Source organism: Apus apus, chromosome 4 (assembly GCF_020740795.1).
Source record: "Apus apus isolate bApuApu2 chromosome 4, bApuApu2.pri.cur, whole genome shotgun sequence".
In the NCBI taxonomy this organism is placed as follows: Eukaryota; Metazoa; Chordata; class Aves; order Apodiformes; family Apodidae; genus Apus; species Apus apus.
Window position 1 is genome coordinate 21834951 of NC_067285.1, and position 26800 is coordinate 21861750.

General features: G+C 42.8%; 1 protein-coding gene across 17 annotated transcripts in view; it reads right to left on the reverse strand.

Moving 5' to 3' along the window:
* Nucleotides 1–26800, reverse strand: part of CAMK2G (calcium/calmodulin dependent protein kinase II gamma) — a 118507-nt gene that overhangs the window by 53825 nt on the left and 37882 nt on the right. For all 17 annotated transcript variants that reach the window (XM_051619605.1, XM_051619599.1, XM_051619593.1 and 14 more), the window contains exon 3: nucleotides 13093–13152. In XM_051619605.1, the coding sequence (XP_051475565.1) occupies nucleotides 13093–13152 (60 nt within the window). The remainder of the gene's footprint in view (nucleotides 1–13092; nucleotides 13153–26800) is intronic.

A 26800-nucleotide genomic window follows, 5' to 3' on the forward strand; every position in this document is an offset into this window, starting at 1 on the left:
GGGTCTTCCAAAAGATGACCAAAATACAAGAGTCCAGTACTTGGCAAGGAACCTGATCTCAATCTGTTCACCAGAAGATGAGCTACATTATTTCTATGGAGTGGTTCTTTTGCCCAGAAGCAGTGATTCAAAACATATTTCCATCTCAGCCAAACACTTTTAACAGAGGGACGTAGAGAACCATTCCCTGCTAACATCACACACAGTCAGGGTCACCTGATGACTGTTACCATGTCAAAGGTCTCTGATGGATGAAAAAGCACTTACTACAGCAGTTAGCAAAAATAGACAAGGAGACAGGAGTAAGAAGGAAAACAGAAGCAAGTCAGACATTGAGGCACTAAATCAGTTACAGGATACGGCAAAATAATTTACCTAAGGTTTAAGTCAGAGCACAGAAAAAAGTCCCACACAAAGAACAGAGGGCTCAAAGAGTTCACAACACATTTAATTTTGTAAGAGTGTCAAGTCTTACAAAGAGCTTCGGAAATAATTAACAAAAAACCTACAGCACTAGAATGCAATGCTAGAACAAGTGCTATCCTAAGGAGCAGAATCAGTCACAGATTGTTACATAGAAACATCTTCTGCAACAATACCAGCTGGTCAGTCAGCAGAGAGTGTGTATCAGCACCTGCATGGTATCTCCAAGAAGCATATAGATTCTGGGAGAGATAAACAGTGATTTCAGTACAGCATCTTGATGAAACAATGTTTTCATCAGGACTCACAAAAAGCCTAATTTTCTCCACATGCAGTCCTGAATTTGGTACTGTAGTGGTACTCCACCAAGGGTAATGAAAGACTGCTACCAAAAACTGTCCCTCCAATTTTAAATGCACACCTGTAACTCTGCAAAATTAACGAGCTGCAATGCAGGACTACACAGAAGACACAAACCAGCTAAATGGTTTATGTATCCTTTTCTTCCCTCAGCCTCCTCTCCAGTCTCACTCTATGTAAACTGATTTTACCTGTACAAGAAGCATCTCCCACAAAGCTGGCCTTCTGGAATAACAGCTAACAGGAAAAAAAAAAAAAATAAAAAAAAAAATAGGAAGACCAAATAATCCTTTTCCCAAAAAAATTCAGATCTTCAACACTGCCTAACGCAAGTTACACAAATTGTTTTCTGCCTTGTAAGGGTGCTTCAGGTCTCAGGCCCTAACACAATCCAGATAGTTTGTGAAGAGCCTGATACCACAGTGGGTGGCTTAAGGGGACATTCTGCAGATACTAAACCTAAAAGCAGCGGGGTTCTAGGAGTTCAAGCACTTTTTAAGAACAGCTGCTGTGTACTTTTCTCTGCCTGCTGTCTTCAGAGTCACACTGGAAATCCTGCCTCAAGAATGAAACTTCCAAGATGATACTTTAAGGTGTCTCAAAAATCATCACATACATACAGGTTTCATTTTAGAAAAAAAAAAATATTAATAAGCTACAATATTAACTACAGAAAATTAAGCATTTTAGTGAAAAACGACAATACAGTTATGCCATCTAGTTTGCATTCCCTGCCTGAATAAAGTGACCCCGTACAGGGAAGCTGCAGTTCTCTGATGCCTGAATGTGATACAAAGCAACTAGGAGCCAATGAGAAAGGGTGCTGTGAAACAAGGATGGCCTGGTGAACAACGTGAAGCTTAAGGGCAGCCTTGGCTGCAGTGACCATGAAATGGTGGAATTCACGATCTGTAGGGGAACAAGAAGAGTCTGCAGCAAGCTCGTGACCTTGGACTTTAGGAGAGCAGATTTCAGCCTCCTCAGGGGTCTTCTTAGTAGGGTATCATGGAATATAATCATAGATGGAATAGGAGCCCAAGAAATCTGGTCAATATTCAAAGATTATCTCCTTTAAGACCAGGAGCTAGGCAATCCAAGAAAGAGAAAGGCAGGCAAGAATGCCAGGAGACCTGCATGAATGAACAAAGAGCTCCTGGACACTCTTTGATTAAAAAAAAAAAGAAAAAAAAGACTTCAAAGGGTAGAAGCAGGGACAGGTAGCCTAGGAGAAATACAAAGAAGTTGTTTGAGAAGCCAGGGATCAAGGTAGGAAAGCTAAAGCCCAGATAGAATTAAACCTGGCCAGGGACATCAAGGGTAATAAGAAGGGTTTCTACAGGTACATCAGTGATAAGAGGCAGAACAGGAAAATTATGGGCTCTCTCCAGAAGGAAACAGGAGACCTTGTCACCCAGGATATGGAGAAGGCTGAGGTACGAAATGACTTTTTTTGCCTCAGTCTTTACCAGTAAGGGCTCTGGCCACACTGTCCAAGTCACAGAAAGCAAAGGCAGACTGGGAAAAACAAGATCCCCTCACTGTAGGAGAAGAGCAGGCCTGAGACCATCTAAAGAACCTGAAAGTGCACAAGTCAGTGGGACCTGAGAAGATCCATCCACAGCTCCTAAGGGAGCTAGCAGATGGCACAAATATATTCTGGGGCCAGAATGGCTAGAGAACAGTCCTGAGGAGAAGGACTTGGAGGTGGTAATAGATGAGAAGCTGGACATGAACCACCAGTGTGTGCTGGAGCCCAGAGGGCCAACTGCATCCTGGGTTGCATCAAAAGAAGCATGATGAGCAAGGCCAGGGAGGTAATTCTGCCCCTCTACTCCACATTCGTGAGACCCCACCTGGAATACTGTGTCCAGTTCTGGAGCCCTCAACACAGAAAGTAGACTGAGCTGTTGGCGCAAGTCCAGAGGAGGACCACAAAGATAATCCAAGGGCTGGAGCACCTCTCCTATGAAGACAGGCTGACAGAGTTGGGGCTGTTCAGCCTGGAGAAGAGAAAGCTCTGAGGAGACCTTATAGTGGCCTTCCAGTACTTGAAAGGGGCCTACAGGAAAGCTGGGGAGGTACTTTTTACCAGAATGTGTAGTGATAGAATGAGGGGTAATGTTTTAAGCTGAAAGAAGTTACGTTTAGGTTAGTCATTAGGAAGAAATTCTGTAGTGTAAGAGTGGTGATATACACTGGAACAGGTTGCCCAGGGAGTTTGTGGATGCCCCCTCCCTGGAAGTGTTCAAGGACAGGTTGGATGGGGCTTTAATCAACCTGGTCTAGTGGGAGGTGTCCCTGCCCATGCAGGGGGTTGGAACTAGATGATCTTTAAGGTCCCTTCCAACCTTAGCCATTCTATTAAAAAAACACAAACAACAAACTAAGCATAGGACGAAAACCTCCCTCATAACACACTGTACCAGCCTGACAACATATGCAAATTGCTGCTGAGTCTCACAAAGCAAGACTCCGTGAATGCAGAGTTGAAGGAATCATGAAGTAATCAGAAGAGAGTTTTCAATTTTCATAAAAGTTCACCTGAACTACAGGAACATAAGAAGTCACTGAAAAGCAACATGCATGTCATTTTTAAAGGGTCACATGTAACAGGCAAATTGATACTGGGATCACAGACACAGATTATGCCTAGCCTAGATTTGACCCACACCTTCCCTTCACTCTGTCCAGTGTGCTGAGTACTATTATCCTTCCACTCGTATGTCAAGCATAACTGGCCAGGAGCATTTATGCCTGCCATGTAAGTCCTGGGATGAACACTCCCCTGTATCCCATGTCCACAGCAAAAAGTTGAATGGGGCTGCCCAGGGACTTGGCCTGTGATTGGGGCAGGCAGGCTCTTGTAACACAGGATGGTTCTGGAAACCTGCTGCAAGTATATCTCTGCAAGCAAAGTAGTTACCAAAGTCCCAGCAAAAGGCCAGTATCTTCCCTTTGCAGCTACTTATCTCTGCTTAGGAAGAGGTAACATGGGCTGAAATATGCTGCCTGCTACATAACTTTGCCTGTCTTTAGGGACAGTCTTCAAGCTACATGGTAGGGTAATCTTGTCTGCTAAATATATGTTCACTGGTGTTCCTAAATGCAAAGCATTTGGATATTATGGGAACTTAAAGGCCATCATTAGCCAACTACCTCTGCACCAACACACATCGTGTGCTGTGATTATATCGTATTTGGGCCTCTCAAATTAAGTTGCCTGTGATGCAGTACCTGCAGCAGAGCAGAAAACAAGCAACAGAGATTTCTGGTTGTCTCCTGGGTCATGGTAATTGCAACACAGTAAATCTTTCATACAGCCTTAGTAGTGCAAACTCAAAAGTGCTCTGGGATCTTCTAGACTGAACAATGCTATTTAAAGGTCAGCCACTCACTAGAAAGAGCCACAGCTTCACTTCTCAGGAGTTTCCAACCAGACATGAGACATTTGCCTGTATCATGAAGAAAGGGAGGCAAAAGATACCACAAAGGGCATATTTCAAGAGACACTGTATGTCAGAAGTAGTAAAAAAAAAACTGTCTAATGCCCTCTTCCAAAGATATTCTCCAATGTGCCAGGAGATGCTGAAACTATTGATACAAATACACACAGTCTGACAGACTGCAAACTGAGCACTATTAGTCCGTGGCAGCACAAGTGACAAGTGAACTGACGCAGATGGCTACCACCCACCCTCCACTTCCCCAGCTGCTCACCAGCCTGGGGAGCCAAGATGGGATTTGTCCCAGCACCTCCAAGCCTGGCTGTGTGCCAGGATGCTTTCTGTGCATTTCGTATCGCTCAGGATGCCTGTCCCACTAGGAGCCACCACCAACCTGCCTGTGAGCTGGGTGCTCAGCTCCCACCCCAGCTGTTTCTCTAATTACATTAAACATGCAGAATTCAGCTGCAGCTGCTCAGGCTGCTTCCAAAAGGACTCTCCTTTTAATTAAAAATTTGCTATTAAAGAGCATTAAATTGTGTAATGCAAATAATCCTCTAGAAATAATCTGTTCCAGCAGCTAATGACCAGCTTTTTTAAAGCAGTTACTAGCAGCAGCAGGACAGTTAGCTAACAGGACACAGCACGCTGCTTTTAACCAGTCCCTTAGGAACGTGGACTCTTTCCCTCCTCCTCCTTCCAAATCTGACACAGAGAGGTTACAGCATGCTGGATATATACCAGCTTGCTGTAAACTCCCCAAGCCCACAGAATTTCACACCAATTGCAGTTTTAAAGCTCTGGAAAATGGAAGAGAAGAAGGGCTTGTTAACACTGTTCTGGTTCAGGCGGAACCAAGCTGCTGCAGGTTCTGCAAAGAAAGACAAGGAACAGTCACACAGAATCACAGAATCATCCTGGTTGGCAAGGACCATGAAGATCATCTAAAGTCCAACCATAACCTAAATCCACCTACCATAACCTAAATCTACCTGTTCAGTGCTTAAATCATGTCACTAATTACCACATCTATATCTCTTACAGACACTTCCACGGATGGTGACTCCACCACCTCCCCGGGCAGCCTCCTCCAGTGTCCAACCACTCCTTAGGTAAAGAAATTCTTTCTAATACCCAGCCTAAACCTCCCCTCATGCAGCTTCAGGCCATTTCCTCTTGTCCTGTCATTATTCACTTGAGAGAAGAAGCCAACTCCTACCTCCCTACAACCTCCTTTCAGGTAGTTGTAGAGAGCAATGAGGTCTCCCCTCAGATTCCTCTTCTTCAAACTAAACAATTCCAGTTTCCTCAGCCTCTCGTCATAGGACTTATTCTCCAGACCTTTCACCAGCTTGGTAGCTCTCCTCTGGACACACTCCAACAACTCAACATGCTTCTTGTAGTGAGGGGCCCAGAACTGGACGCAGTACTTGGCGTTGGTGAGGCCACACCCTAAGTACTTGGGCATAATCACCTTTCTACTCCTGCCAGCCACAGGGAATAGGAAAATGCATGCACACACACACACAAAGGTGGTTATTTCCCCACCACCACCACTGTTCTCACTGTAACCTTTTTAACACTCTGGTCCTAAAATATTAGGTTAAAGCAGTATCCTTTCTGCCATACATGGTGCCAAGTCAGAGGAAATTCCCTTGAGCACAGGAATTCACAGCCTAGTAAGAAGTTGTAGGAAGAACAGTAACTTGCCTGTTACAAAACTGCTCCTTCTGCAGAGGTAAAAAGTATAAGTAAAAAACAACAACAAAAATTTTTTTAAAAAAACATTTCAGTGTCAGTTGTTATTTTTCCTTTGATTTAGCCATACCTGTATAGAAAGGTTGAAGTTCAGCACCCAGTGCGTAACATTTAGTATGCCCTACTTAAATATTACAAGAGCTAAAAGAGTGCATTAGCAAGAATATTTTCTACTCTCATCATAACATAGCAATCAAGACCATCCAGAATTTTTATTAATAATTTTCTAGTATCCATATACCTGATAATCAAGGTACTTGAGATAACCACTAGTATTATACAAGAGCTTTTTCTAAAAAAACCCAAAATGATAACAAGCCCACTTTATTGGTATCTCAAAGCAAATACACAGAGAACAACCACTTTATTATATAGAAAAAAGTCAGAGGTCATGACAAATTTTAAGTCTCCTATACAGGCTTTGCAATTTTGCTACAGAGGTTTCTGCCACCCAGGACAAATCAGCCTTTGGTGCTGCAAAGCAGAGCTCCTGCCCATGCAGGCAGGTGCTGTGCCTGACACACCCCCCCTAGCCTGATTTTCACAACTTCTTTCTCATGCTGCCCAGGAGAGTCATGAAACCTTGCCACAGAGACAAGCTCTCTAGCAGATTGTCCCTTGCACTATATCACCAGAGTGCAGCCACCCCTCCATTCTGTTTGGTGCTCAAGCAGAGGGAACCCCAGAAAAGGCTCCTTCCATTTCCTCAATGCTATTGTAATTAGAGAGGGGGTACAAAAATAGTAGAGAAATCCTCCTTCTCTGACTTCTTGCAGTATCTTTGAGTTTGTGAGCACCGAGGGGGTTGGGGTGTGCAGGGGGGAGGAAGAGGAGAGCAGGTTGAAGGCTTAAGGCCAAGAACGTCACTGTTTGACCTCTTAGGAAGCACAGCAACAGCCCTATTACACTTCCAAGGAAAAGCTGCTCAGTAACTGAGAAAGCCATAAAGTATAACTCTTGCTGCAAGATCTCTTCTCCCTACATCCCCACACCATCCCATCTCTGCTCCAGTTTCACCTGAGAAAACAAGCAGTTCCCCAGCAGCAGAAATTGCAGGGCAGCAGCTTTAAACAGCAGGCCAGGTGCAGGAGCATCCCACTTTGAAATCACTGAGTTTCCATGGGGCAGCAAGCCGTGGCCAAACCACTGGAGAATCCCCAGCATTTTAACTATTCTTTGCACATAACATCCTTTCTGTCCCAATTGCAAAGGCAGTCTGGATGTCTGAAGCCAAATGAAAACAAGGAAATCTGCTGTTTACAGCAAAACACAGCCTACGTTTTTTTTCTTGTTCACTAAGCAAGCAATTCAAATTCTTGTTAGGGAAAAGGTGATACAAAAACATTCCAAGTGGCAGGAAGGGAGCAAAAAGTGAGGGCCTACTTATCAAGAGTAGTATCTCAACACAAGGAATAAGCAAAGAAGTTGTGGCTGATACCACTAAAACAACAAATCCAGTAGTAAGTCTGCAGATAAGATCAATGCACCCTGTTTTCTCCCAGTTATGAGTGTTGTGGGATTCTCCAGCTGGGCTGCACACTAAAGCACAACATCCTTTGTGGTCCTTGCAGCAATTCACACCTTGACCACCACCATCATTTAAGGACACACAGAACTGGAGGCCTTTTTTCACACATTCCATCAAAATCACTCCCACAAGATAGAGGTACTAGGAGGACAGATGACTTGTCAAAGGAAATAAAATTAAACTGGGTCAAAATAAATTCTTCTAATTCACAGGAGAGTTCTATACCATTTTCTTCCCATTTTAAGTAAGGATGTGTCCAAAATTGTGGTTTATCCTAAAAGAAGCCAACAGATTGAAGCTAAAATAAAAAGAATTCAAGTGAAAGTATACTTTGGAGAATAAGCCAGGAAACCTACTTTTTCAGGAAAAACCTGAAAAAGCAATAATTCTGATAGATGCTGAGGACAGCACTTCACTACTGCTATATATTCCCTCAAAGAAATTAACTCTGAAGAGTTCAAGCAAAGGATATGGAAGCAGAAATCAGAAACATAATTTGGCTCTGGCTTTTGGCCTACTACCAGACTCTCAAAATAAGCATTTTTATTACTCTAGACATAAGTGCATGCAGTTGTTCACTGTAAAGACTGCCATGAGCTGCAACACAATAACTGACCAGAACGGCTCAGTTTGAACTATGAACAAAAGCCATTCCAGAACTACTTCTGTACAGTTGGGTTAGAAACATCTGAGGAAGATGATGCTGCCAGATCATCTGGCAACAGATCCAAAAAGGAGGCAGCACATATTTAGACTGGCATAACAAAGAAAACTTAGAAGGAGAAGGGCAACACTTAACAACATGGTGGACAAAATCTATGGACAGAGCAGACTTCATGGTGCACTGAACCAGCCACACTCCTACTCTTGTAGAAGAACACAAAACGCTTTGGAACAGTGAATGAGGTTTTTTATTGAATTTTGCATCATTCCTGTCCTAGGACAGGAAAGGTTGTGTTCAGCACTGTACTGAACTTCACATCTGCACTGAGCAAGTTTGCAGAAAGATACTAGGGTTCCCAACTCTGTCACTGCTCTAATATTTTATGGCTAGCAGGAAGCATGGGAAAAAACTGAATTTTCCGCAAGAGTATCTCAATGTAGTGAATTAATTCACGGACTTAATCAAAGACACAGACTGATTGAAATTAAGTTTACAACTAAGCAGAAGACCAGATGATCTGTTCTAGTAAACAAGAGCTGATATTCACAGTAAATTTAGCTCTACAACAAACCAAAGAAAATTGTGAGATTTATTGTATCTTAGCCATCGCACAAGCATCAGTGGCACAATCAGGAAAACATCTGCAAATGAAGGGTCAAGGCTGTGACCATGTTTATAGAATCACAGAATCACTTAGGTTGGAAAAGACCTTCAAGATCATCTAGTCCAACCACTAACCCTACTCTACCAAGTCCAGCACTAAGCCATTTTCCCAAGTACCACATCTAGACAACATCTAAACACATCCAGGGATGGTGACTCAACCACCTCTCTGGGCAGCCTGTTCCAATGCCTGCTTCTCTCCTGCAACACACGGACCAATGGAAAAGAGAGCCATATTATTCTCTTCTACATGTTCCCAAACACATCCATGTCAAATGCCCGTATGATTTATAGATAAGTGAATCACTGGAACAAGTAAGTGGAATTCCCCATAGAGCTGTGATTCTTGCCAGCTCCCACAGGCATTTCAACTGCTTACAGACAGTGGAGTTTTACTGATGTTGCCTTCTGCCTCTCTAACATTCCCATATTTTCAGTAATGGGTGCATCTTTTTTGCCTTTAAAACAGGATGGAGTGAACAGATACTACTGTATTTGGTGAACATGGCTGGCAAATGGTTTTGCTGGACCAAAATATTCTAGAAAGTTGTTAGGAGGAAAAAAAACCTATGCCAAAAGTTAGGGAAAGAAGCCCTTCCTCTTCTGAGCTAAAATCTGAGGTGATCAGCTGTAATGGCACATACAATTGGATGGTTCACAATGAGAACAAGGTACACAACATAAATCAGGAATCAGAAAAATGCCTCAAATCACCTTTCTGCTTTTGTCCAGACAAAAATCCCTTACTTCAACACTAAGCTCTTAGAAATATTATGTCACTGTGATTACCTTGCCCATAACGTGCATCTAAATACAATTCAAACACCCAATTACAGAGTAATAGCCTATAATTAGGGCTGAGATTTGATGAAGGCATGTTAGGATAATTCAGAAAGCTGTCATTTCACAAAGAGCAACAACAAATGGAAATATCATCATTATTTTGCACATAGAGTAACCTTTATTTTACTGGAGTTGCAGCGTTATGTCAGTGTGTTCAGTCCAGAATCTCCATGGCAGAATCAACTGTATTGCAGCAAATGGATAAGAACCCATTCAACAATAGGTGTGCTTTATACCCTGTGTGCAGGCAGGAGAGAAAAGCAGCCCACCTTGCAGAGGTGTCCTTCTGCCTCGGAATCACTAGAGGCTCAGGTCACTGTACAAGAGCAGGACATGCTGCAATGCAGTTTGCAATAAAAGGAGTAACAACAAAACATAATGGGGAAATTAAAGCAAGTGCAAAATCTGCAGAATTCTTCAGGAATGGTGCAGTGTTACTAGTATAGCTCACACTGAAGCAACACACTACGCATTCATCTAGAAGAGTTTACAACATAGAATGGCAGTAATTAGGTAATTACTGACTACTAACACACACTTCAAGGAAAAACCTACCACTGTGTCAGAATCACGTTTCCCTCCTATGACAATATAACAAGTCCAAAGAATATGGAACCAGCAATGCATGCAACATCTGGATTTCAGCAAGGCTTGTGACAGCATCTTAAGTGCTATTTCCATAAACAAATTTAGAAAAAAATGTGTACTCAGAAGCAGCTTACAATGGTGTATACAACTCATTGAAAAAAATACTCAGAATTGATCACTGTTATACTGGAACAATGTATCAAGTAATATCTTTCAGAGTTTGTCCAGAGTCCAACTATATATTCAATAGTACTATTAATTACCTATACAATTCAATATATGGCATCGTTATTAAGGATCATGTTACTGTGGGGGGAGTTGCAACCCTATTATGCTACCAGAAGAAAAATCAAAATGGTCTTGACAAATCTGGGGGAGAACCCACTGAGTAAATTTCTTCCTATTTGTTTAAATAAAGACTAATGTTATGTGCACTTCAATGGGAAACCTCATCTATACAAGATGAAAAACATTTTTGCTTGCCAGAAGTTCTGCAGAAAGTAGTCTGCAATATGCATCAGAGCGATAATGTGTTAGAAAACTGTGCAACAACAATATACTTAAATGGCAAGTTTCACAGGTTGATGTACAAGACAAGAGTATCTTTGGTAGGACAGGTGAAGCAATTCTTCCCCCTCTAGTCAGCACTGGCATTGCCTTAGTTAGAATCTTACGTTTCAGGAATCACATTTCTAGAGAGAGATGAATCAACGGGAGAGAGTCCAGGGAAGGGGAAAAAAAAAGAAAAAAAATAAGACTGGAGGTCTAGAAAACATGACGTATGAGAAAAGATTGAAAGAACTGGATTTGTTTAGTCTGAAGAAAAAGACGACTAAAAAGAGACATGATAACAGTCTTCAAATATGTAAAAGACTGTTACAAGAAAAAAAAACTACTTTCCACATATACTCCAGATAGAACTAGAAACAACAAGCTAAGATAGCAGTAATGAATGGTTCTTCTAATGTCTAACTGACAGAAAAATTAAACATTGTCACTAGGGGCTGTGGAAGCATTAAAGGTTTTAAGAATAAACATGCCTGGAAACCAGCCAAGTATAAAAGGTTTTCACAGGGCTGCTAAGCAAGGTCTTACTCAACATACTTTGACTCAGTGTTATAGGCATAAAGCTTAATTCCTTTATTGCTATTTGTGATCACCCATTGAGTTTAGAATGACTAGTCTCTTTATTTTCAAATAAAAACTGTTCTTTCTAGGAGTACAAGAAATGCTCTGCAGAGAACGAAAGAACCACTGACGTTCCTCAAAACTGTCTTTTCCAAACAACAATACAGCAGGAGACAAGCATTGTCACTCATTATAGATGAGGAAGAAGCTGTAGAATTGAACTAGGAACATGATAGGTTTCTGTATTCAGTGCAGTTTATGAAAGTGGTTTTCTTCTTGTGTGTAAGATTTACTCTGTGAGAGGCCTGGCTAGAAAAGATAAAAGAAATTATAAAAAGGAGAGATGATGTTAAGGCCAAAATAGAAAGTGACATCACCTACTAAACTAAGAGCAACAAGTCTTATGGAGCAAACAAAGCTCGACAACTAGCTAACGTGACTTTAGTTATTCTGAATATTGCCAATAAATAAATTTACCAGCTAATATATTCATTAGGGCAAGTTATTGTAGAAGGTGGTTACTACTCCTCTCATGCTGCACCTCCACAACTACACTCTGATGCAAAGCAGCTATGACTGCTGAAAAGCTGCTACTAAGGTTCTTTACATTTTGTAAAGACCTCAGCTTGTGGAAATTGCTTCTTCATCATTTTTGGAATAGGCTACAGCTGTTAGTCCACAGAACATGCTGTAAGGCACCTTTGCTCTCCCAGGTCTTTAGAGGATAGGAGAAAATTATTACAAAACTGAAAGTCAAGAAACCAGACGGATGCTCTTAAGAAGTTACCTACACTTACAGACAGGGTTATGCAAAAAGAAGACAACGTAATACATTACAGATTTTCCCAAGACTGGTTTGGTTGAAAGTGGCAGTTAGATATTTCTCCACGTTTCCTTAAAGAAATTAACTCAAATTAAACCTTATCTGGATCCTAGCTAGGGTTTATTTATGTAAAGGTCCTAGAAGGGGGATTATTACTGGTCTAATTTTTTTTTTTTTTTGCTCAAGCAACTTCAGTCAATTAAAATTTCTCTAAAAGAAAGCTTAAGACAAACTTCCATGGTGCTTTAGAACTAGATAAAAATCCAAGCCCTCTACCTACAGTTCAGTAAATAATGTAGCTTTGGTTTGAAGTTGTGCCTTATTTTAACTCAACCTGTATTTCTAGGCAAAACTATTCTCTTTACAAAATCACTGCCAAAATGGGCAATTTGGTTTTTGTCTCTTGTTTTTAAGTTAACCAGCCACTGAAATGAGAAGAGCTGACATATTAATCCCCCTCCTTTAACTCTGGGCATGTCACTGAATACAGCTTTTATCCGATATGTCCAAAAGTGCCAGGAAGAGAAAACAAAAGACAAGTGTGGGGAAAATGAACACAACAGCTCACTGCCTTTGAAGAATGTAAAATGAGCAGACAAGAGTCAAGTGTCACCAAAGCAGCAGGGACAGCTCTGCATGGGTGAGCAGATGCAAACACAGCACACTTTGGAGAACATCTGGGCCAGGATGCTATGGGAATGGGATAGGATCATATGCAGAATTTATCAGGGAGATAAACTGAGGTGATTTCAACAGGCAAGTCCGAAGAGTTGTTGTAAACATTCAGACTACATCTGTTTTCTTACTGCATGTTAAATGAGAGACATTATTCCTTTCTCACACCCACCCCTCTGAACACAGGGAGGATTACCGATATTTGGATGTTTGAGAAGTCGGCAGATTCGAGCTTCACGTTCCAGTTTCTGGTGATCTGAAAGAGAATAAGAAACAAGGCATTAAGCACCACAACTATGAATTAAGCTCTTGTTCATATTCAACAGAGAGGAACACAGTGACCCAGCAGACAACCAGAGGGCTGGGAACTGCTGGAATACAACTGTCTCCCAAAACTTCACAGGCATTTCAGGTGAGGGCTCCACAACCAAGGCTGCAGAGAACCTCTGCTTCTGCTACAGAGCTAGCACTACACTGATACTCCCTTCTTGGATTCAAAGTGAGTAGCAGCAGAGTCAAAGACATCAGTCTCCTGTCAGACACACAAATACGCAAAGCCATTTCCCAGTGACATCCCTTCTGAGATTCACCCACTTCTCCAAGGCCAGAGAGGAGGAGGAAACATCTCTGAAGAAACAGCTTGCATTAAATGAGAAGACCTGCTGCTACCCCAGAGAAAACACTGGGGCAGAAATGCAGAGGAGGAGGGAGAAAATCCTGCTAGTGAACTGCCCTCACACAAAGTAGGGGACTCTGCCAGCTCCAATGAACTGTAAAGGTAACCATACTTCAGCACCCACAGATGGATATGCTGGTGAAATGCTGATCAAGCACTTTGAGATCTCCAGGCAAGTTCTGCCCAAATGCTAAGCATGCTTATTTCAGCCCAAAGGCAACATCAGCTTGACCATGACTGTCACCTGGATTAAAGAAACAAATATCAAGGACAGTAAACAATGTTTTCTCCTCCCTAAAAACATAACATGCATGAGGGCAAGGAAAGAAGGAGATAGAGCAACTCTGCCTGTCTCAGCCAAGAAGCAGGGGCTTTCTAACCACTGAGCCTTAGACAAGAGATTTTTCACTAGAGCAACAAATGAGTCCTGAACTTTCACTACGAAGTTCCTCTCAAGTGAAACGATCACATCAGGCAAGCACAGCTTCAATGAAAGGATCTGAGAGAGGGAAATATTTTAGACAGCCCTGGCAGTTGCTCAACTGTAGAGCTTTGGGGATGAAGATGCCTAGAAAGAGGCAAGAAACAAGGACTGCCCTTCCTCCCCAGCCCAGCTGCCAAAACAACACAATGAGCAGCAGAAGTCCCTACTTCCTCTTCACACTTCTTCCATAGCAGATCTTCAGCACACAGCCTTGAAAACACAACTTTCTCTGCAACCCCTGAGACACACAAGTCTTTTCCACAGGAGTTAAGCAGGACATTTGGCTCGTTGGGCTACTCAGGCCATCGCTGGTAGAAATGCAGCATTCTCCCATTTATACGAACTCCACTAGAGAACCACTTCACACTGTACAGCTCTGCCTGAGAACAGTCTGTGCAGCTCCATGGTCTCTGCATGGTCTTTCCACTCCTTTGTAAAGGAAGGCTTTGGGCAACTGTTCTATTCCCTATAAGCAGAAAAGGGACACTGAGCCAGATCTCAGCTCAGAACATTTTTCTCTCCCAGGCTAGGAATAGCAGCTCAGCTCAGGGTACTGCAGGATTTCTGTCTTTTTTCCCACTGCTGAACCATAGAAAATGTCCCAATTAATATTTTATAGGACTGAGATGTGCTTACATCCTCATCTGCTACTGTTCAGGGATGGAGGAAGGTAAATTACTCTTTTCATCTCTCCTTTGTTCTCCATCCTGGAAATTATTGTTGTCTTGCATATATTTCACAGTTCTATGCCAGAACCACTCCAATAAAGTAGCAGGTAGCAAGAAAGCCTGGAGAACCTCCATGCTCCCTAGGCCTTGGTGCAGTGCAAGCACTTTCTGCATTGCTGGGGAGGGGTAGAGGTGTCTTAGCTTCCCTTTTAGCAGCATTTCTCACAAATCAAGTTTTGCAAAACACAGTTGCAAGGTAATGGACTGCACTCCATACTCTGCACTCAGGCCAGATTCTCGCAGCAGAACAGTTTAAGATAAACTAGCCATCATCCATGTCCACGCCTAGGTCTTGCAAATTCCCCACTTATCCTCCCAGCTCTACTTGGAACTCCTACAGAAGGGGATCCTTCATCCACCCAGATCACGTTGCCCTCGTGCACAGTTACACTTGCTGAGAATCTGTTCCCAAGTACAAGGACACAGGGAAGTAGACAGCAAAAACAGCTGAGCAAAGGGGGAAGGAGAGGTAAGAGCTCACCACGTGCTACTCAGCCACTGACTCCTGACAGCCAGGACAGACAGCTGACAGGAGCAAGGCTCAAACAAAATGACATAACCATCAAAATGCCACGGGAGATGTAAATCAAGAGCAATTGCTCTCCTGAAATCCTACACCATCATGCAGAGGGAGGGGAGCGGGCAGGGCCACACCAGAACTTGTGACAAGAGGTCATCACCCCACACCCCATCCCTCCAGCACCACACAGCCTGGCTAGGGACCAGAGGAGGAGTAAGCGCTCTGGTCACAAGGTACAGGAAACTATTTCTGGTCAGGGGAAAGGCATACCACACTCTTCTGTCTCCAGGGCAACAAAACAGGCAAACTCAAGCACAACTCACAGAGAGAAAGCACACTGTGGCTCCAGGAGCACCAGCCACAGCAGCCAGCCATGACAGCCCAGAGCAGCAAAAGGTCAGGCTGAGCAGGTTTCCTGCCCTGGGTCCTGGAGTATCACGGATCCCATTCCTGTAGGATCACGGATCCCATTCCTGTAGGATCACCTGTCCCTATCGCAAGCACCACCAGAAAACAGCCCAACCTGTAAGGAGACCCTCTTTTAATTTTTCTTCATTCCCTGGTAACCTCTGGCACAGCACAGGTACCTAAATGCATAAGGAATAAACATGTAGTTGCAATTTTTCTATCCTTCTCTGTTTTAACAAAGGTTATTCCCAAGTAGGAGACAGAAAAAGGTTCTAGGAATCCAGCAGAGCAAATGCTGGGCTTTAAGATGTCTCTTACACAGATGCTCATCAAACCTTAAAAATCCAAAGTATTTTTAACTAAATTAGAATAACGATTTAAAAAAACCCATGGGTTCAGATCCCTGCCTTACAAAGAAATTACAAAACAAATAATTTCTCCTTATTCTGCCCAAAAGATCAAATTATTTTTGCAAGCCATCTTAGAAGTTAAGGTCTTTACTCTTAGAGCACAGCAGAAGTACCTTGTACCTAACAGTAACACAGCCACACAGCCTCACCTACCTTACAAGATAGCAGGCCTCGGACATTAGGACTATTTCCTGCCTTTCACAAACTACAAAACTCAACCATAACTTGCCTAAGACATAGTAAATCCTTTAGAAAATATAAGAGTTCACGTTCAAGACTTAAGTCTTAAGTGATAAAGAAAGCCATACACCCACAGAAATTACTACAAATGTTAGTTATCCTTCCTGTTAAAATTTAGCACTGCTGTTCCAAGTCTGAATTCATCTACCTCCTGCTTCCAAATATTGGATTTCATTAAGCACTTTTCCTGCTATGTTACAGAGCTGTCTAGCCCAAAACAATAGCTGATGCTTAAAACTTAAGTACAGGATATTACAAACACTCATCTAATATTAATTTACTGTTTTCCAGCCAAAAAAAGAGAACCTTGCTATTTGGACAATCTACAATCTGAAGCAATGAGTGTCTATGCAGACAGAGAAGTGAAGTCTGTATAGCTTATCTGTAGCAAAATTTAATACGTGAATGCTTACAGAGATGGTGCTTAAAAACAGCAGGGCAAAACTTTCTCATGTTTGATACACAGACTAAGGTGTGAATATCTGTTTTGTTTCTCTTTATTAGCCTTTTATAAAGATGAAATTTATGCATCTTGGTTCAGCGTGTGAGACTGTATTTAACCAAAGTATGTTTAGCGTTATACTCTGCAAATACTGCTCTAAGTATCATTCTAGTAACTCTAATACCAGGTTTCTCCAGAATATACCTGGTAAGACACTGGCTGCTTAGAGAACTGAGGTTTCTCTGGGTTGGGTTTTGATTTGTCTAGCAATATATCTTAACAGAAAAAAAGAATTATTTAGTTAGCATCATTTGTGAGAGTTAAGGACCTGCAAAATGAAACTGCTTCATTTCATAAAAACATGCAAGGCCATTCACTGGGACAGGACTCCTCATGCACAACAGATGGACAGAAGTGGCTGTGCACAATTAATAACATCACAGCTGTAGGAATCTGTAACAGAGCAGGTGTACCCAACAGAAATGTAGAACAAAACGCGGACATCTGTATTTCATGAAAAACTGGCAAATTCCAGCAGCAGGGGGAATACAACTAGTTTTATATTGATGTGCATTTCTTACTCTCTTATAAGAAAATCCTGTCATCATCTGACCACTTCTGTCTGTAACCCAAAAGATGTGGAGGCAGAAATGGATGGATAATACAAGACCAACTTCTGGGCACCATGCTTCTCCAGGGAATCAGTTCTCAGTTTTCGACTCTAGCCACTACATGCACAGCTGCTTCACAGCTTTTTCTTCTATATCTTTCTCCTCGAAGGGCACCTGTGGCCTGGAGGAGAACATTTTCAGGCACACAGATAAGGTAGAGGATATCTACAAATTGCAGAGGTCTAGAGCTGTTAAGTGACAACATTTATGTAACAACAACAACAAAAGTATAAGAAAAAGGTCACTATTAGGAAGCTGTGCTGCGGAGAAGAGGCTGCCAGGGAAGCACAGGCAGATCCATGGTACACTTGCAAACAGCAGAATCGAGAAAGAGACATGCAACAAACCCAAAAGGGAGGTCAGTCACAAGCAAGTGGAGCAAAGGCGGAACTTGACCCAGGGATCAGGGGAAGGTGGTCAGGTGTCAGGCACCAACACTGCCACCCTGCACAGGCAGCACAGCATGAACCCCCCCTGTCTTTGGACATAGCTCCGATGCCCTGACTCCAGCTCCCGTGAGGCGCAGAGAGGGGTTTTGTTTCAGCTGCAGGCAGCTGCCATGCAAATACGCCCTCCAGGCAGTCTCACCACAAGCTCCCGAGAGGACAAGGGAGGTTTACAGAGACACACCCTTTGCACCCCATCTCCTCCCCCTGCCCAAGGAGCACCAATACTTCACTGCTCTAGGAACAAATGTCAGCAATACTATACCTACTTCAGCTAGTTCCTTCTACAGGCAAGCAGAAGACAGCATTAAAAACTAATTGAAAGAGTGGACAAAAGCATTTTTTTACGTACATCAAACCAAGATTTATCTGAGAAAGAGAGAGAGAAAGAGAGAGCGAAAGAGAGCGAGAGAGAGCGAGAGAGCGAGAAAGAGAGAGAAAGAGAGCGAGAAAGAGAGCGAGAAAGAGAAAGAGAAAGAGAAAGAGAAAGAGAAAGAGAAAGAGAAAGAGAGAAACAGAGAGAAACAGAGAGAAACAGAGAGAAACAGAGAGAAACAGAGAGAAACAGAGAGAGAGAAACAGAGAGAAACAGAGAGAAACAGAGAGAAACAGAGAGAAACAGAGAGAAACAGAGAAAGAAACAGAAAGAAACAGAAAGAAACAGAAAGAAACAGAAAGAAACAGAAAGAAACAGAAAGAAACAGAAAGAAACAGAAAGAAACAGAAAGAAACAGAAAGAAACAGAAAGAAACAGAAAGAAACAGAAAGAAACAGAAAGAAACAGAAAGAAACAGAAAGAAACAGAAAGAAACAGAAAGAAACAGAAAGAAAAGAAAAGGGAGGGGGGTTCTATAGCAGCCTAGAAGTTTACCTACCCCAATGGGAAGGCAGAATCTTTCCTAGATGCAATAAAAAGAAGTAGCAACAAAACTAAGGTTTCATTGTGAATCATCTCTATTTGATGAAAAACTGCCATAAAAAAATTTAAACAAAACACCTTTCCTCCCCTTACTAATATGTAATCTTCCTGCTCTCAACTGGAATACACACTCTGGCTGCTTAATACCACAGTCCACCTGTCTTCATCCTGCACTAGGACCATGCTGTATCATTGCTTGAAGATACAATTCCTTTGGGAACACATTCTAGATTACATTTCTGAGAATGGGAAGAGTCCGGAAGAGGAATCAAACCCAAAGCAATAAATTCAGTTTGATTGCTGTCATCATGCCAATTCCGGAAGACAGTCAATTGGTGCCAGCTGCTAAGTCATCATTTGAGTTGCTTCAAGACAGAAATCGAATTTGCATCAAATACATTTTGTAGCGTAAAACTAATCTGAATCTTCAGGTTGCTTCATGCTTTTCTTTCCCTGTTCAAATTTAAACTTCCTCTCTGAGACATTTCCAGCAAAAGAGAGTAGTTCACTCATCCCACACTTCAAGCCACAGACTTAGCCCCATCTTCTCTTTATTCTTCCAACAAGATTGTGCTACTGAAAAACAAAGATCTCTCGGCATTTGTAATAGAGTGGCACAGGACAGCATACTATGCCATGCCATGCCACCACTTTAAACATGAATACCAGCAACCCTCAAATCACCACCACTGCCCCTTCTGCAGAAGTAAATAGAAACAAACGAACAAACAAGCAAAAAAATCACACTAAACCTTAAGAAAGATCAGAGTGGGCCAAAGAGATTCCGTGTATCCTTTTTAATAATAGCTAACAGCAGATGTCTAAAGAAAAAATATAAAGAAAATAAGCACATAACATTTCCCAAAAGCTCTCCCTCCCTCCCTCCCTGCAGCTATTTGCAACTCAGGACTTCTGATGTTTCCATTTCGGTATTTCTAACATTGCCATTTAAAAGACCAGCCAAAATTCATACATCTGTAACAGCATACTACCCCCACTGCAGGCTACATTTCTGAAAGCCAAAGTCTATTTTAGAGCCCCATAGTGCAGAAGGACCCCAGTGGCAGGATGTCTCAAGTCTGAGGGCACCATTCCCTAACACCACCAAACAGCATCTCTGCTGCAGTAACTGCGCAACAGCTATAAAGTCACCAAGGGGAAGACACAGCTGGAGTGAGCAAGTGAAGATTACACAGCAAATCTCCACTTTTCGCACCCTAAGAAATCCCGAGAATAAAGATAATGGTGGCATCCTCATCACTTGCCTTCAGCTATTGACATAGAAAGAGGTTCATGGGCCAATCGGACACAATAAACAAATACAAGTTTTCTTTCAAGAAATGCTAGCAGACATACTTCTGACCAAGCCTTTCCTCTAGCAAAACCACTAATATCATTACCTCGAACAGCCTTTTCCCACACTCTCCCAACCTCCCAGAAACAAACAACTCCACACATAAAAGTGCAATACTACCCCTAAACGCACATATACATATGGATCTTAAAGACAGCCAGAAAGCTCACAGTTGGTAACAAGCTGGGTACTCACTCACTACTAGCTGTGAACCCCTTGGTATTACTGTACTAGAAAAACAAAACAAACAAAATAAAATTAATTACACAAACTTAGAACTGAGTTTCCATTTTTTTGTTCAAGTAATGCTGAAATTAGACTATCAACACCACAGAGTAGAAGCCAAGATGGTTTAAGTAATTATATTTCTATCCCTGATGAGCACCCTGAAGAGTGGACCAAGAAAACTTCTCTTTTCCAGGATTTCATTACCTTGTACTTACTTTGCAAAAATAATCTAACTGAAGGCAGATATGAACATGTGTACAAGTGGCAAAAGGAAAGAAGGTATTAAAAACACCTAAAAGAGATGGAACTTTAAAAAAAAGTTATCCTGTGCACCTTTGCCACTGCAGTTTCTACACTCTGCATCATTTGAAGTTGCCTTTTCTTTTCCCACATGTATTTTTCAGTTTGTCAGCAAACAACTTGCCCAATATTTTTCTTTGGGTTATTCAGCAGGTGGAACTGGTAAGGAAAGGGGAATTCTTGCTCTCTTGCTTTCAGCAGGAGTGCTGACCCTGAGTATTACCTATTGTACACACTATAAAGCAAAAGGAAAGCAACCTGATGTTCACATTGAGAGGAAGTGAGGAGACTGAGCTCTTAAAGACAACAGCAACTTTACAGGAACTTGAAGAATCTAAGGAAGTAAAATTACTGAATCAGTGAAGGCTCACAGCTATATCTGAGACCAAATTAATGATGTGAACACACGGAGGTTAAGTCTGCTCCAGCCTGACATGCCATTCCTTCCCTACAAAGGCACAGATAAAACCAGATTTGGTGTTTTCTCTCTCTCAGAGATCTTGTGGTCCACATCTCCTCCTGGACCTACCAATTCCTCTTGCTAGCAAAACACATCTCTTCATCTGCCCAGTCATCCTTTCCATGTTGCCAGTGGGATACCCCTGTGGCAACCCTGCTTTTTTTCTGTGTTTTGTTTTTCCCATCAACTTGTTACTTCAGTTGCTAAAAAACAACTAAGCATTTCCAAGAGCCTCTGATCTAAGTTTCATTCCCCCTCTTTTTTCCTCCAGACATCAGTATATTTCATGCCACTGTGATGGAGGCAAGTCATAGAGGGAACATACATCCCAGGTTTGGTGGTGAATAGGTGGGAAGGAAACATTTCACCACTGAAGTTACTTTCCAAACTGTGTGCTAGGCTAGCACTTACAGCCACAGAAGTCAGTACCTACAGTCTGCTGCAATAATTGAGAATTCTACCAATTGACCATGAAAACTACCCACCAATTCATCAACTCTACCTGCTCCATTTGCTACTGCACAGAGTGCCATTTCTTCTTTCTACAAGACAGACTTCTTACTTGCTCAGGTTGGGATGAGACATAAGGAAAGCTGGCACTGCAGTGGAAGGTACTGGGAACCACTCCTGCACCAATACATTGTAGCTCCCCTGTGAAGCAATACACCCTTCAGTCGACAACAGCAAATAGCCACCTTCCTCCTGACCTGAAGCAATGGAAGATCACCAACCATAAACATTGATGGACAGGTATAAGGAAGAAAAGGGCAGGAATTCTTTTATCTAATTTTATCTGCTGTGGCCAGAAGGCATTAACAGCACCCACCACAGTCCTGGCACAGGAAAACATGTGGTGTAATTGTACTCTTCCTAAGAACGGTGAAACTGCCATGCTGTTCAGCCTGGTGGGGCATTTGCTCAAAGGCCCCCACCAGGTTTGTGGTGAGTGTAACAGGGAGAATAAGCTCTCCGTGGGCCTACTTGCTTAGTGTGATTTCAAAAGCTTAATAAAGTCTGTGTTCCATAGAAAGGAAGAACTGGGGGATATGAACAAGTAGCAAAAGGAATTAAGTTTTCAAACTAGAAGGTGCTGAACTTCACAGCTTAAATGGTCAAACGACTTCCTCTTTCTTGCACCAAAGCAGAGCAAAAATTACTACAACCCTCTGTCACACTCACTATGGACCTCATAACCTCTAAGACCTTCAGTTAAGAGTACTTGTCTAGCCCAACTCTGAACAGCCCCCCATACCACCTGCACCCCACCTTTGCCCCACATGCAGCACCCCCCTCCCCCTTCCCCCAGTAGGGCTGCGGTTCAGCATGTTCCACTCCACTTTGCCTCCTGCAGCTTGCACTTTCCTCTGTGGCCCCACATCCTGCAGCATAAGTTCCCCCCAGCACATGCCCTCCAGCACCAAGTCCCCTCAGCTTCCTGCAACTCATCAGGGAGATGCCCCCCTTTCCTAGCAGCCCCCAGCCGCACACAGGGCAGCCCCTGTCCAGCCCTCCCATCCCTGATTTCCCATCTGCAATGGCACAATTTATTTTTTTTAACTGCATTTTACAAGTAAATCACGTGCTCAGCTGCTCCTTTGGGTGCAGAGCCAAGAAACACTTCAGTTCATGGGGGAGGGGAGCTGATGTATTTTTTGTTTCATGTGACCAGCTTACCAGCAACTTCACTGAGAGCAAAAGCAGAATCTCCCCACAGACTTCAATTTCACCATCAACCCCCTTTCCCCAGATGCTCTTGCAGTGCAGATGCAGAGTGAATGCCCAACACAAGAGTCTAGCATCTAAGGTGACAATAGCCAATCTTAAAGTTGGAGAAGAGATGAGATACCCATCCCATACTCCAGCTGATCATCTGAAGGCATACGTGCAGGCAGCTGTGTCTCCTATAAAACACCATCAGGTTGTGGAAAACTGGTGGTTGGAAAAATGTAAAAATACAGTATTAAAGGTAGGGCAGAAGGGAGAAGCATGCTGTATTCCTCTGTAATGTTGGAGTGGTTCCTACTACCCCACTGGAAGCATGAGAGCCCCAAGAAACGCTGCAGCGCAAATGATGTCTGGTGCCCTGACATGGCAGCTCAAGTGTCCATCTGCCCCTCTAAGTCTGAAGTCTGTGGCAGTGTGACAGACAGCAGGCTATGGTCTCCCACATGCAGAAAGGTAGAAGTTGTGGGTCAGGGTATTGAGGCCAGAGGCTGCAGTTGAAATGCTAACTTACACACACACATAGCTACTTTCTTTGTTAGAAAGTTGTGGGGGAAGAGCATTTCAGATCTAAGAGGTTGGCTGTCTAACCAACATACCAACATGTTTTCACTGAAGGGACAAGTTTATTTTCAAATAAATGTACAGCCTAAACTTTAGAGGCGTTCCACAAACTTTGTACATCAAGATGGGCAAGACAATATGCACAGTGGTGTCTTTCAGCCCACACAGAGCTGTGCAATGATGTTATTCTTAGGTGTCCTTTGCAGGGCTCTCTTTAGGTGTTCTTAGGCCTTCACTCAAGCAGAGATTTTGGGACAATGGAAATTCTGGCAAATTTCTAGAAGACAGGTACTGAGGTATGGAGAAAAAAGTTACCGCAGAAAGCCAAAAAATCCCCATAGAAGAACAACTTCTTTCATAGCATCTTTTGTCAGAGAATTTCTAGATGTGTAATAAACATTTACTATGCAGCCTAAAAATGCAGGAAGCACACGTTTCTTTCCCCTGTCTTAGAAAGAGATGAAGGAGAAAAGCAGAGGTACATGTCAGTGACAAATTTGTCAACAAACTCAGATCTTTTAAATTTCAGCCTCAGTACCATGTTCTTCATCCTTCTGCAGAAAGAGAAATTACTATAGAAACAATGCAGTTCAAATTTAATAGATTTTGAGTAGTCTCAAAATGAAAACTGTGAAGGGTAGCACTAGCACTGTTACGATAAGCTCATCATATCTTACTCTGGGAAGCATGAAATCCTACCTCAGTTCCATACTAGGACCTAATGGATTTTTATTATATGGTCCAGTGTTCAGAAGTAAAAAAAAAAATAAAATTAAAACCTAACGTTTATCCTGTTCAGGTGAAGCTGCCCCCAACAGCCTGTGTCATGCTTGGCAAAAACAGTGCAGCCTGTAAACAGCTTCCATCACATGGCAGCTCCAGATCTGCCCCATCTGGTGAGCACAACAGCCTGAAAGTAGTTGACCCACTCCATCACCCTGCATGCTTTCAGATTTCCAGGGAAAGAGGCACTTGACTCACATCTTCTCCAAAAATGCAGCTGTTATGCTACAGCTTTGATTTATTCTCTGGCTAAGTTTTTCTTGTTTTGATGAATGTTTAATGCTCCTGGCTAGATCAGTTTAGATCCTGTTTGCCTAGGGCATTTAATGCTGCTATATTACTGCTGTACTAATTTTAAGGCCACCTACTCCACTGCTTTTGCTATTGTTTGGATCTAAATTGTGTGGTACATTTTGGTACTGAATTCCACAGCACCATATCAAGATGACAGACATCAAATCTCAAGAGATGGCCAGATTTGCTGATTAATGAACAACACATGCAGAACAGCAATCCTCACTGTTTACGTCCACACCATATACTGATTGACAAAGACTGAGGACAAGGGGTTGAATGTGCAGCTCTCGTGTTATCTCAAAGCATGCAGATCTGCAAATGGCTGCCTATCCCAAGGAAAAAAAAAAAAAGAGGGGACAAGGAGGTATGTCAGAAGGAGAAAGAAAATGCAGTGAAACAGTTACTAAAGCACTGATACTCAGTTTTAATGGGGTGGTGGTGAGGAAATCAAGACAATGTATTTTAAGACTAAACCCTCTCTTTATTCTAAAGAGCACACAAAAGAGTAATAGTGCAGAGAAAGCATCTTTCATGCTACCAACCAGCCTCAGCTCTGATCCAAAAGGAGCACTTTGGCCCTACAAACATTACTTTGACCCACACAAATGGACTTTCAAGTGGAGCATGGTCTCCTATGACCAGCATCTGAGAAGTCTCCACACTCCCATATGAGGTCTGTGGAGCGCAAAGGTGGGATTCAGACTGCAGCACCTCCTGTTAAGAGATGGTCCCCAACAGCCACCATTCCCAGCAGACAGCATGGTAAAAAAAAAAATTAAAAACAGTCTCTTTATGCTTCCTTTTTTGCCATCTCTACCTGGACAGCTGGTCAAGTCAGACGAGACCTGGGATCCTGCTCATACTATCACCAAAACTGTTATCTCCATTTCAAGGTGAATGCCAGCAAAAGTGATCCCTGCCCCTTCTTCAGCCTCTCTTCTTCAGTTCTTCTGCCAAGCAGTGTATCTAAACACTGCAGTCCTTCAGCACAGCAGGCAGAGGACAACTACAGACATCTGAATACAATACATTGTGAAGATATTGCTGCAGCCCCAGCGCAGAATCACATAGCTCACACAGCCTCTGGAAGGCTGAGGAACATGGAAGAAGTGCAGTCTTTTACCTAAGAAAAAAATATAATTAAGAAACATAATCTGTGTTATAGGATTGGTGTCTAGCAAAAAAAAAAAAAGTTCCCAGGTCTCATGATCCAGCAGGAGAGGGGGGCAGTGGCAGGGCAGGTGGAACAGGGCTTAGGGACAGCGAGTCTCCCTGGCCAAGGTCCTCAGTAACTTCTTTGCTTCAGTCTTCTCTGGCAAGTGCTCCAACCTCAACACAAAGGCCACAGCAGGTGAAAGCAGGGACTGGGAAAGTGAATTACCCCCCACCGTAGGTGTAGAGAGGTTTTTGACCATCTAAAGAACCTAAAGGTGCATAAATCTATGGGACCTGATGGGATTCACCCATGGGTCCTGAGGGAGCTGGCTAATGAAATTACTAAGCCTCTGTCCATCATATTTGAGAGGTCACGGCAGTCTGGTGAGGTTCCCACTGACTGGGAAAAAGCGAACATAGCTTCTGTTTTTAAAAAGGGGAAAAAGGAAGACGCAGGGAACTACAGACTGGTCAGTCTCACCTCTGTGCCTGGCAAGGTCATGGAGCAGATCCTCCTGGAAAATCTGCTAAGGCACATGGAAAATAAATAAGTGATTAGTGACAGCCAACATGGCTTCACTAAGGGCAAGTCATCCCTGACCAATCTGGTGGTCTTCTACAACAAGGCTACAGAGATGGTGGATGGTGGCAGAGCAACTGGTGTCATCTACCTGGATTTGTGCAAGGCGTTTGACACTGTCCCACATAACATCCTGGTTTCCAAACTGACAAGACATGGATTTGACAGATGGAGCACTCACTGGATAAGAAATTGGCTGGGTGGCCACATGCAGAGAGTTGTGGTCAATGGCTCAATGTCCAAATGGAGGCAGGTGAAGAGTGGTGTCCCTCAGGGGTCAGTACTGGGACCAGCAGTGTTCAACATCTTCATTGGAGATATGGACAGTGGGATTCAGTGTATTCTCAGCAAGTTTGCTGATGATACCAAGCTGTGTGGTGTGGTTGACACCCTAGAGGGAAGGGATGCCATCCAGAGGGACCTTGACAGGCTGGAGAGGTGGGCCAGTGCCAACCTCATGAAGTTCAACAAGGCCAAGTGCAAGGTCCTGCACCTGGGTCAGCACAACCCCAGGCAC